The 12,169-nt window shown below is 37.3% G+C and overlaps 1 protein-coding gene across 10 annotated transcripts in view; it reads right to left on the reverse strand.

The window, feature by feature from the left end:
• Positions 1 to 12,169, reverse strand: part of CACNB2 (calcium voltage-gated channel auxiliary subunit beta 2) — a 243,719-nt gene that overhangs the window by 111,557 nt on the left and 119,993 nt on the right. The window contains exon 1 of one of the 10 annotated variants that reach the window (XM_013172084.3): positions 6,166 to 7,740. The exons of 8 other annotated variants lie outside the window; for them this stretch is intronic. In XM_013172084.3, coding sequence (XP_013027538.1) covers positions 6,166 to 6,216 — 51 coding nt within the window. In that variant the 5' untranslated portion in view covers positions 6,217 to 7,740. One more of the 10 variants, XM_013172086.3, reaches the window with a different exon arrangement.

A 12,169-nucleotide genomic window follows, 5' to 3' on the forward strand; every position in this document is an offset into this window, starting at 1 on the left:
CATATTTATAAAAGTCCATGTAAAACGTGAGCTATTGATAACTCTGCATTCTGTTCTCATTTCAGAAGCGAAAGCATATCTGATTAGCAGAGCTATAACAGCAGGCCACAGAAGGCTTTTGGCACACTTTGCTTTTGTTTATTCATTTTTGGCACAAGCCATCATTCCATATTTCCATCAATTTAAGTTACTGATTCTCACCAAATGTTGTGGTTACTTTGGCCTCATCGTGCCTTCAAATCTCAGTTCCCATTCCTAATTTTTACTATATTTGTAATATTTCTGATGCCTGCATTTTTGGCAACCCTAGAAGTACTATTAATTATGTTTAATTTTTGTGAGAACCGGTTTGTAGAATTTAATGAGTTCCAGTGAAATGAGTTCTGGTGCAGTGCAAAAGCTGGAAAAACTCTGCTCGGCAGAAAGGACTATGTATCACTTGAGACCCACTTCAGAGCTCAGAATAGGAATTAAGTGGAATTTAGGCAGCATATGTGCTGTTGTAATGACCTCTCGCACCTCTGAGTATGAATGTCACCCTGGCACTGCAGAAACATACTTCAGTTTAATGAGCAGGGAGCCAGAAGCATAACCCTGGCTAATAGGAACAGTAACCGTAACTCTCAGTGTGTTGCGGTGAAAGCAGAGTCAGAAGAAGCAGTCTGCTAACTAAGTGAAGCAAGAAGTTAGGAAGGTAATGGAGATAATTTGAATAGTTAAGTTATACCATGCACAGATTTAATGCAATATGTGAGAAAGGCATTTTCAGAACTCCCCTGCTGAAATGCAGCCGTAATATACTTGCAGTCCTGCTGCCCTGTCCACCCTAATTAACAGAAATCTTGTTGGCAGGGAGTAAGAGTGTTAGATCCTGAATATAAGGGACAGGGTTCCAGAGTCTTTTCTCTTCTACACTGAAAATATATATATTGTTTCCAAGTCAGTTATATTCTTTTAGATCAGCATAAATTTGTGATTCTTAAATTACATTTTTCTGTTTGGTACTTTTTTTTTTTAATTCCCTGTTGCTACAATTCACAGTCAACATTGATTAAATAAGTGCTCCGAACAGCCTGGTTCTTCAGTGTTGTCATTACTGAGAATTCAAAATGTGTACCTCAAAGTATATTTCTCTGCTGGGTTTGCCTTCTTAACCTGAGACTGCAAGGTCATGATCCTCTGAGAGAGGCTTCAGCACTTTCTGCACCTCAGCTGGACTTTTAAAGGTGAACCTTCTGGTGTTTCAGCAGACCTTTTCCAGGTTCAGATACGTGACACTAAGGTGAGTTGGGTGACGACTTCTGCAGTCACCAAGAAATTCCTACTGAGTACAAAAAGTTTACTAAACCATTGATTTACTACAATGACAACAAAAAGTGAATATCATAAGGATTCTGATCAAATCCATAATTGTTCAGCTTAATATGGTAGTGACCTATAAAAACATATTATTTTAATCCCAAACTACATTAATTTCTCCTCTCCTATCATCACAAAACTGAACCTAAGGAGTTTATCGTGTTGGGCATGAGATGACCTGAATAATGGATTTACACTAAGCCAGCATCAATGCAGAGTTGCTTTTAAAACGTAAGAAAAGGATTCTCTCAAGCAGTCTAGTTCAGAAACCTTAAGCTTCTCTGCCTAAAACAAAAGATTTCTGCAGTTATGCTGCTAGTTACGTGAAGTCTATACAAATTATAACAAAGCCGAGACTCATGTGAAAGCACAGCAATAGAAGCTGATCACATTTTCTTAACAGAAAATATCCAGCCAGAAAATATGAAAGCCAGAAATATCACAATGTTCTGGGAACTCACCAATTTACTTGAAATCTGGCAGAAAGTTCTCAAAGTGCTTAGCTTGAAATTGACTTTTATAGCATTCCACTGTAGCATGAGCTCCTGAAACTGTTACCTGATTAAGCACTTTGGTAACTCATTCCTTGTACACAGTGATCCTGCTTCCAAGATGAACTGGAAATATTGCTGAAAAGCAATACTTAGACTTCAAATGTTACTTTTTTTCAATACCTTATATTACAATCCATTAGTTTCTAGAGAGCAAATACTGAAGAGATTACTCTTTCAAATACATTTTTTTCCATTGTTACATTATTAGAAAAGGAAAAAAAAAGAAAGATATGCCTATTTTATTATCATATAATAATAAAGTGTATGTGGATATGACAAAGAGAAACCACCAGAACCTTTCAAATGAAAAATAGTCACTGAGTGGCGCTTAAGGAAGCAAAATCATAGTCTCTTCATAAGAGAACAAAGCCTATGCATGTCTGGGTCTCACAAATTTGCAAAGAAAAGCTTTGACCAAGTACAAATTTAATTGCACAGAAACAATGATGCTTACTTTACTGAGGACTTTGTCAGACTGAGAAGATGCTGAGTGAAAACTATCACAATGGGAGCAAGTCTTACCAATGACACCCCTGGATCAGAACAAGCCCATTCAAAAGGAAATTTAACTTTTACCCAGAATTGCTAGTAGATCTTAAAAATGATTTTCTGATACTAATAGTCTACAAATATAATTTACTGTCAAGTTAATAATTTTTAAGTGATGAGTATTCTAACTTGTCAATCTGTCAGCATCTTTTCAGCAGCCTCAAAAGATTCAGGGAATAAAATATATATATCCATTAAAAGACTGCAAAATGCAATGTATCATTAATGACGAGCTGCAGAAAAACAAGTTGTTTTGTGAACAGCAGAAGTAATGAAGCCTGGTTTCCCACTCACACCTCCACAATACCTTTAGCTTGCTCTCATTTCCCTACACACCACATGCTCTGCACACTCAGTTCCCCTCCCCTCACCAAACTTCCCTTCTCTTTCCGTGAGTTGCTGGTTGAACAAGAGGCAGCATTTGGTTCAACTACTCTGGAGTTAAATTTGTGCTAATCAGCTGGCGGGATGCTATCTTTTAGATGCCAGAAGACCCCAGAGAGTGACTTGACTTAAACACTGGCATGCAGAGCAAATGGCTTTAGCAGCTCCAGCCAGGCCCCCAAGAAGGTCTCAGTAACTCCGAGACTTCTGTAAGACTGTTTTAAATTGGCCATTGGACTGAAGTTACAGAGAAGCAAAACTAACAGATGGAAAGTGGGATTGCATAAATCTTGTCTTAGGGAACCAACCTAAAATTCAGAGCTGTTACACAAAGACTGTCCATACGCTTTAATACTCAAAAGCTTGTTTAAATGTAAAATGCTGCATGAGCAGCAATGTAAACAATATACTTTTTGAACTATCTTTTTCTCAGAACAACGGTTACTGTTATTAAGCAGTTGCAAGCACAATGTAAGCACCAGGTCTTCATGCAGTGCACGTGCAGAAACAGTGGAGCATAAAAATATAAGTACAGCATTTCTCTACATAACAATGGATAGTAGGGATCAGTAATAAAAAGACTGCAAAAATCACATGTGCATATGTAATTAGAAAACCTGTTTTCACAATTATAATATCTTCTGCATTTTATCTCATAGCAAAAAGTCACTTTACAACAGAGCAGCCCAGTGGCTCAACAGCCACTGGGTAATGTAAATGTAAATGTAACCTCAGTGAAATGTAAACATTAAGTTTTAAGTGTAAACCTTAATGTAATGGAGGTTCAGAGGCCCTTTACCTCCCCTTCTTTCACACGCTTTTTATTCTGCATTTGTGCACTGTCCATCCTAGTAAGAAAATAACAAAATTAACCTGTTTGATTTTAGGCTCGTTCATTACAATTTGAACTAAAAACAGCAGCAGAAATTTCATACCCCACTGATGCTGAAAACAAATTCAGGAATATTGGGACAAATTGGCAAAAGTCAGGATATCACTACACTGTGTCCTCACCTCACCCGCGATGCAATGACAGCCTCGGCAGACCATAAGGAATTACTGTGCCTGATGTGCTTACAGTTTCTGGCAGTTACAGAATTTTCCATATTGTAGAATTTTATGTCACAAGGACTGTGTTGGTGGTGAAAACATGTCAGTGGTTATGCAATAAGTATTATTTTATCTTATTATAACATTTTGACTAGAATACTTCAGCAGTTAACTTGTTACAAGGGACATCTGACATTAAGAGACTATCACTAATAGTCACTTTACTTAATTACACATGTGAAAAATATGAAAGAGAAATCAGGCTGTATCTTTTAATCTTCCCAATCTTACCATTGCTTTCTGCTTAGCCACCTAAACAATACTTTTTTTTTTTTTTTCAGTTATATAGTGTTTGAGGACTGTTACTGCTAAAAAGAAGCTAATTTGCAAGCACAGTTTCCTATAAAATCCTTCTGAACAATGAGTGACTACGGCCAAAATTCGTATCAGCCAAGCTAAACAGCCCACTCCCCCTCAAAACATATCCAAAAACTAGGAGAAAAACTGAGGGATCAGGAAAAGAAGAGTCCTCAACCATCATTTTGAAAGAAGGGTTGAGTAAATGTTCAGAAATGCAGATCACGCTGCACAGATGAAATTGCTTTTTTTTTTTTTCCCTCCTTTCCCCTGGTCCATTCCCCGTATTAAGGGCCTGCCATGAAGCAGAAATCCACATGATGAATGTTGATGAATTGTTCCAGTCAAGTTTTATTCCTTTCCACCCATATTGCATTTTACCTATCCTGCTTTCTTGCTACAAAAGTCCTTTATATCCACAGCACAGCTCCTTGAGATCTTCTTGCCCTTTCGAGCAGGGGCTCTCCTCCTTCCACTAGCACCTCTATGACGATGCCAGGTAGAGCTCAGACTGCTTCATGCTGCGATACAGGAATAATCTCCCAGATTTTCTCCATTTGTAATTGTACCGGGATTGTCAGAGAATGCCAAAACACACTAATTAATCAGAATTTTTAAGAACTGATGGGAAAAGATATATTAAGACTTAAAGAATTAAGTATTTAACTATGTTAATAACATTAGAAAATGCAAAAGTCAGCTATAGTTACAAGTGTAATAGCTGATTTCCACTATCCTGAACATCTATGCCGAAAACAAATTTGGCGTAGCTGTAGACAGCAGTTGTATACCTTCCTACGTCACGACATACCTATAAAACCCACTGATGAATTAGTCCCCTCCATCCCCCAAACATAGGTGCGGATTTAGATCCCGAGTGAAGGGCAGTTGTCCACAGGTGGACAGAAGGGAAGTCAGCAATAATCACTCCACTTCCCACTTGGAGATCCCCAAATAATCCAGAGAAAGAAACAATTCAGATTTGCTTTCCTTCAGGAAGAGTGATGCGGAGCAGCTGTTACACGAGTCACTGTCCCTGAGCTTTGTTGGAATAATTCTGAAAAGCAGCCATCATGCCTCTGATACACTTCTTCACTGCAACCATATTCAAATCTCTCATACAGCAAGTTTTTGAGCCAAGCATTTGGCTAACGTTTGTTTTTACTATTACAGAAATACGTTATTTTTACCATTTTAAATCTCCATTCTCTGTATCCTATGGCACAAAAAGGAAAACCACGCACACCCAATTACAATTCTTATAACATATTTGTTGTCTATATTTTATTTCAGAAGCACTGCTGGTGCTGGGATACCTGCTGCTATCATTCCCTGGCACTAGGGACACACACCTGGGAAGATGCTGCCAAACCAACACTTGTGACAGCTGTACAACCCAACCCAAAGCAGAAATATCAGAGCATAACATTTGTGCCTGTCCAGAGAATGTACTTCAAAGTATTGCCAGCAGAGAGTCCCATTGCTCTCAAATTCAGGAGAAAACAATCGTTTAGCACAATCCTAAGAGCACAGTACAAACAGCAAGCTACTTCATTTCAGCTATGGTTAACAGGGTTACAGACAGAAGCGCTTGCAGCAGCAGCCACCTGCACAGGCTTTCGCTTCTGCTCAACTCCAGTATTTGCAGTTTTTCAGAAAGACAGCAATTTAGTACCTCTTTTTTTTTTTTTTTTTTAAAAAAAAAGAAAAACAAGAAAAACAAGCTCAAAAGTATAATTTGGTCTTCTACTGTATGGCAGGCACATTTTTCAACAGTATTTATTGGCTACATGAGAGCAAAGTGAAGCATTTTAACTGCAATTAAGTTAATTTGTTAGCCAGCCTGTACACTTCATATTAAAATGAAAGCGCTCCCCAGCATCTGGCCTGCACTCCTTCAGCATATGCTTACCCCCGGCGTAACATGCTTAGCTTGAGGAGCCATCAGGCGTCTGTCGAGCATGTCAGGCTTGCTCCAAGTGGGCCAGCCCTTCCAGCAGCAGCAACGCTTCCTCCAGGAGCGAAATCTCCAAAACAGAGCAGCACGCTGGCAAAAACTTCAGCAAATCAGCCTGCATTAACCAACATTTGAGTTTCTTCTCGTCCTAAGGCCTGGTTTAAAATGCCAAGCTTTTGCCTATATGAAGTGATACTGTTTGCTGGAGATTTCGCTCAGCTGTTGATCTGATTCAGTTCCTATGTTAGGTTACAGCTCAGCAGAGAACCCGTCACCATCAATTAACAAGTAGGAGTGGGAGGGCTCTGTGCTCCCAGCAACGTCTGACGACTTAGGAAAGAAGCCTGCACACTTACTGGAGTAATACAACATTTTATTAATCTCAGATGCATGCCTTGCAGCGCACATGGCCTCCTGTTAACGTCCAACAACTAGCTATGCAGTAATAAACAAATCACAGAGAAGTGTCTGAATGTGAAAAACAGATAATCAGATTTCTTTATGTTTGTGGATATGGATTTGTTTTTACTTTTTTTCCCCTTTCTGAACAGAGATGTTAGGCACTGGTATGTCAGGTTGGAAATCTCAAGTCAGGTGGGAAATCTCCCAAGTAAAAGGAAAATTAAGCTTGACTACAATTAGTCAGATGATACATTCTAATGAACCTCAACCATGGTTGCTTATAAAAGCCACCATTCTAAAAAAAAAAATAAAATAAAAAATTGCCACATCGGTATTCTGGTACTTCCATGCATTAGCTGGTCCACTCAGTGTCAGGAAAACTCCTATGCATGCCATTATCGGCCCCTAATACGTTTAAGAGTTTGCAGGATTAGGGTCAACCGGCTTAAATTAAGAGTATAGGGTAAATAAGAAGAAAGAAGAATAAATGTATGCATTTGATCAGAGGTTTCCGAAGGTGTAGCAAAGAGGAATAAGGTACAGGGAGCAACAGGTATGAACAAAGAACAGCAGGGAGCCAGCTTTCTGCCCCTGCTACCACCAAGAAATAAATGACAAGGCAGCGACTCCTGAGAGTAGCAAGAAGCACAACCATTTTCGGAGGGCTCCAGCTGCTCAGTGAGCCAGGAAATCTCTTCTGATTGTACCTGGAGACAGGCTTTTAATACGTGAAGCAAAGTCTCATCAAGTCAAAACTGGTCCGTGAGAGCTGAAAACATTTTGTATTTCCATATGCCAAACCCATAATACTGACTTTGTAAGTAGACTCTGTAAAGTCTAAGGTAGTTGGAGAGGGACACCTACTTCTCTCACTACAAGAATCAACACATTATATATGTATTATATGTTATATATTTATATATATATAAATAAAGACTTCAGAGTGGTTTCCATTTATATTAATTGGTTTCTACACATATTTTTATACTGTCACTTCTAAGGTGTACCAAGGTCAATATAAAGTTATCCTCTTTTCTTTCCCCCAACAAAAATAACTGTACATGTGATTTATTTATTTTTTATTTACAACGACTGCATACCACATTCTTAACAATTCTAGCTCAGAGAACAATTCTACAATTCTAGCTAGAGCTGGTTTTTAGTTTATACATGATTACTCATTTGTGGTTTTTTTTTTTTTTTTTTGGAAGGTGGAGTCTGGGAATGCAGGATTGTTAAAACCTTAGCACAATTTCAGATGCCAATATTCATCTTAGATGTTGAGATGGCAAATTAAATTAAAACAGTAGAATTAAATCAGCAGAAACCTATCATATATATATGATAGCCAAAGATTTATTTCTCATGAAATAGATACTTCTATTTACATGAAATGGATTCAGGAAAATATAACAAATAAATTACACAGAAGATCAACAAGTGCTTGTATAATTTAATTTGACTTCCAGGAGGCATCCTAGGCTGCATTATTAAACTGGAAATGTTGAAACCACTACTGTTTTTCAGAGGAAGCAAACAGAAAAGTCCAAGCTACAATTTTAGAAGGCTGTGAGAAGTATAGCAATTTCTGATGCAATACTATATTAATAAAGTTTTTTTTTTTTTTCCAGTACAATTACTGAGCTAGCTTTTTGGCAAAATCAACATCCTTAAAGAGTTTAAGGCATGCTGTGGGACACAAATACCTTGGGGCCAATCAGAACTGTTCTGAATACACAATCGTAGTCCCAGCTGGAATATCACGTTTAGTACAGGGCAGCCCTGATTCCAGAAGCGTACTTTCTGTCCTTCAGCAGATTTTACAGAATACCAAAACCAAGCTTTCAAGACCAGGCTGTCAATATGGCAAATTTCGGCATCACAATATTGAAACAAAAGAACTTTGTACTAGAAAACACAGTAAAAGGATGACTTAAGTTGCAGACACAGTAACAGGGAAATTCCCTGGTACTGATCATAAAGTTTCAAAATCTCCCTAAATCTTCTAGACATAGAATAGGAAATACTTTTTTTTTTTTAATTTATTTTTTAAACAAAACTTCTGAGCAACAGATTGTCACAAAACTAGAGTGGAAAAATGCCATCTGACTTCTGCCCTTTCTTGCCCAAGAGGGTGAATTGTCACCTGAGAAGTACCGTGTCTATTAAAAGCTGTGTGCTGTGCATTTCTCGACAAATTAATTAATGTGCCTTAGAACAAAAGTGAGTGATCTTCAGTCACTTACAGAAAAATGTAAGGTCTTTATTAATAGAATAGGGACACAATTCATCCAATGACTACTATTTTCCTTTATTCTTTAGTCCTGTATGGCACTCATGGAGAAGAGAAGTAGCTTTAACAATAAATATCAATATTCTATATTTACACAGTGTTTTTATCAGAAGTTTCAATCAATTTTAAATACAACGTTATGAAATTTTACTATATGTTTGGACTATAGTCCAAACGAGTCAGTAGAAGCACTGAAAGCCTAAATACTCAGTCTAAAAAAAACTCATTAGTGGATGTCTGATTTTATTTTATTGTAGTATTTTTATTTTACTTCTTTAATTGATAAAATGATGTATTTGGACTCTGTCTTTTTCCGTCCCAAGCTGAAAATGGATGCCTATCTAAAAAAGTTCTTGTTGACAAACCAGATAATGAGTTGCTAGAGATCACAATAGGCAATATCTCAGAAGTAATAAAACTTTAGAAATATGAGTAATTTTTCTCATCATCAACTGATCTATATGTGGACATGTGGGCACTCTTAGCATATGGCAAACAAATTAAGAGAATTTATTGTAATACTGCCTCATTAAGGATTATGTTATCTGGCATTTGCTGATGGAAAAATGCATGACTAGATAAAGCCTGGTAACTTGTCAATCCACATGTCTAAATCTGATATATTCATGTGGATCCTTCTGTTTCTCCTTTTCTTCCAATTTTAAAAGCAGAAATTGTATTTCATAGAATCATAGATGCATGGAATGGCTTGGGTTGGAACGACCACCCAGTTCCAACGCCCTGCCATGGGCAGGGACACCTCCCACCAGACCAGGTTGCCCAAAGCCCCATCCAGCCTGGCCTTGAACACCTCCAGGGACGGGGCATCCACAGCTTCTCTGGGCAGCCTGTGCCAGTGCCTCACCACCCTCTGAGTGAAGAATTTCCTCCTAACCTCTAATCTGAACCTCCCCTCTTGTAGTTTAAAACCATACCCTCTTGTCCTGTCATTATCTGCCCAAGTAATAAGGCGCTCCCCAAAACTTATTTTGCTTCAGTTATCTGAGAGACCAAAATTGCTTTTATTCAGTCATTGGGTACCTCACCAGTCTTGCACAATCCCTCAAAAGATAAATTCATGTTTTTGAGATTCCTCAACCAACTCTTTAACATGAAGACCCCATACATAGTTAAGTACTGTGTAAATTAAGTAAGGGTATAAGTTATGTACTGCCTAAGCCGTTCCCTTTCCTGACCAGCCTCTGGCACCAAACCTTACTGTGAAATATTATGAGATAACCCACCAAGGGCCTAACTTCCCTTGCGAGTTTAATTTCTATTTTGCAATTCATAGCAATAGCTATGCAATGGAATGTTCTTTCAGTTTTAAAGTACAAAAGAGTTCTGTTTCAAAATGAGTATCTCAAACTCAAAACATAAAAAAATATCTACCCCCACTTAACTCAAGTAAACACTTGTGTAACATTTACCAAAGTATATACAAAAAAAAAAAAGGCTTTAAGAAACAGACAGTTGTACTTAACATCTAAATGAAGCATTTTTGTATTAAAGCTAATTTATGTCACATTTCGCCCCCTAAAGTATAAATTTAACTCCAAACACAGTGAATAAAGGTACATCATCCATGCACACATTTGGATTTTACACTTACAATAGCTATGGACAATGTCAGCTCACTGATATATCCTTTGATGTTAATTCTCTCCAAAACATTCTTATTGGCATGACATGAAGCTTACGAGGCGCTCTTTGCTTGGCTTTAGATTAGGCCCTTACATAACTGTAACATCTGGGGCCTGTTTCTACTACGCAATTTCAAACAGACACAATTTCTGCATGTATAAATTCATTTCTGTTTAACAGAAGCAGGTGTTTCAGAAAAGTAGAACTGATACACAATTCGGTTCAACTGAACATATAGTACATATTCTCCCAGAAAATAATGAAACAAATAATGCAGTCTTCTATATCTTTAATGTATTCCAGTGTATTTTTCTATTTCTGTGCTCAGCAAATTCATGTCCATCTCTGCACAGGGGATAAAAAACACAGCAGATCATTATTGCTACTTCTGGAACTACTGGGAGGGAAAAGGTCCAAGGTCAGTACCCTTCTCCTACGTTATTCCCTGTACTGTACAAATTCTAGACTAATCTGTGGTCTTCCTCAGGGGCAACCTAATGCTAAGGTATAAAAGCTAAACTACCATAGCATAGTCCACGTTACGCGATTGTGAATATGCAAATAAATGTGTATTTTTCTGTGCAACTCCACAGTGAAGTTGGAAGGGATTGCTATAAATCAGTGAAAATTCCTCCTAAAATAGACAGTTCAGCTAAATGTAATGAAGAAGCATGGTGAACTGGTATAATCTTTCTTCTTAATCGTACTTTTCCCCCAAGTGAAGAGCAATTATAATTTCTTGTTAAGTTGCTACTTTTTTTTTTTTTCTACCAACAATAAAAATATCACACAAGGATATCTATATGAATCATGGTAACTGCACAAACAATAAAATATTAACAAGATTACCACTAGGTCCTTCTGAAGAATTCAGTATTCCTATTGCAGAAAAGTATTGTTGACTTAGTCTTGCTGGATAGTTAGGTGAGCCAGAACTACTATCCAGTAATATGCACTGGTTACTGTGAATCCGAGAACAGTCTTCAGATTACATCTTCTGAGAGCGTATTGAGAATAAGAGTACAACAATTCATTAAAGTGACTAAAGATAAATTATTTCTAAATTATTTTTAAAACTTTTATCAATGCAATAAGAGTGGATTATTCACACTCCTATCTATTTCCTTCTATTTCTGGTATTTCACATTCTCTGTTGAAGAAACATTTATCACGGAATGCTACAGCCCACAGATATCTGAGATTATCTTTCTATACCGATAGGAGTTATAGCTAATTCATCTGGCAGTTCAGAATATTCAATGATCCTTCTCAGACACTGCTCCAACAACAGCAGAGTCTCCACATATCAATCTAAAAGGCTGTGACTTTGCAGTTCACAGCTCAACACTACTTATCTGGATTAGGAAAGCAATTACTTGCCAATTAAGGCATATAAATAGGATCAAGAAAACAGAAAGTAACACAGAAAAACAACAACAACAAATAACATTCATTTTAATAATAATAAACAGTCTCATGATTAGTTTTTTTCCATTTTAAAATAAGAAAAGAATGACAAAAAACACATTCATACCAAGGTTAAGCTAAAATATATTATACACAGAGCTAACTTTGAAAGAAGATTAGCGAGACTGCAAAATAAAGCAATTAAGCATTTGG

The sequence above is a fragment of the Anser cygnoides genome, chromosome 2 (genome assembly GCF_040182565.1).
Source record: "Anser cygnoides isolate HZ-2024a breed goose chromosome 2, Taihu_goose_T2T_genome, whole genome shotgun sequence".
NCBI classification, from domain to species: Eukaryota; Metazoa; Chordata; class Aves; order Anseriformes; family Anatidae; genus Anser; species Anser cygnoides.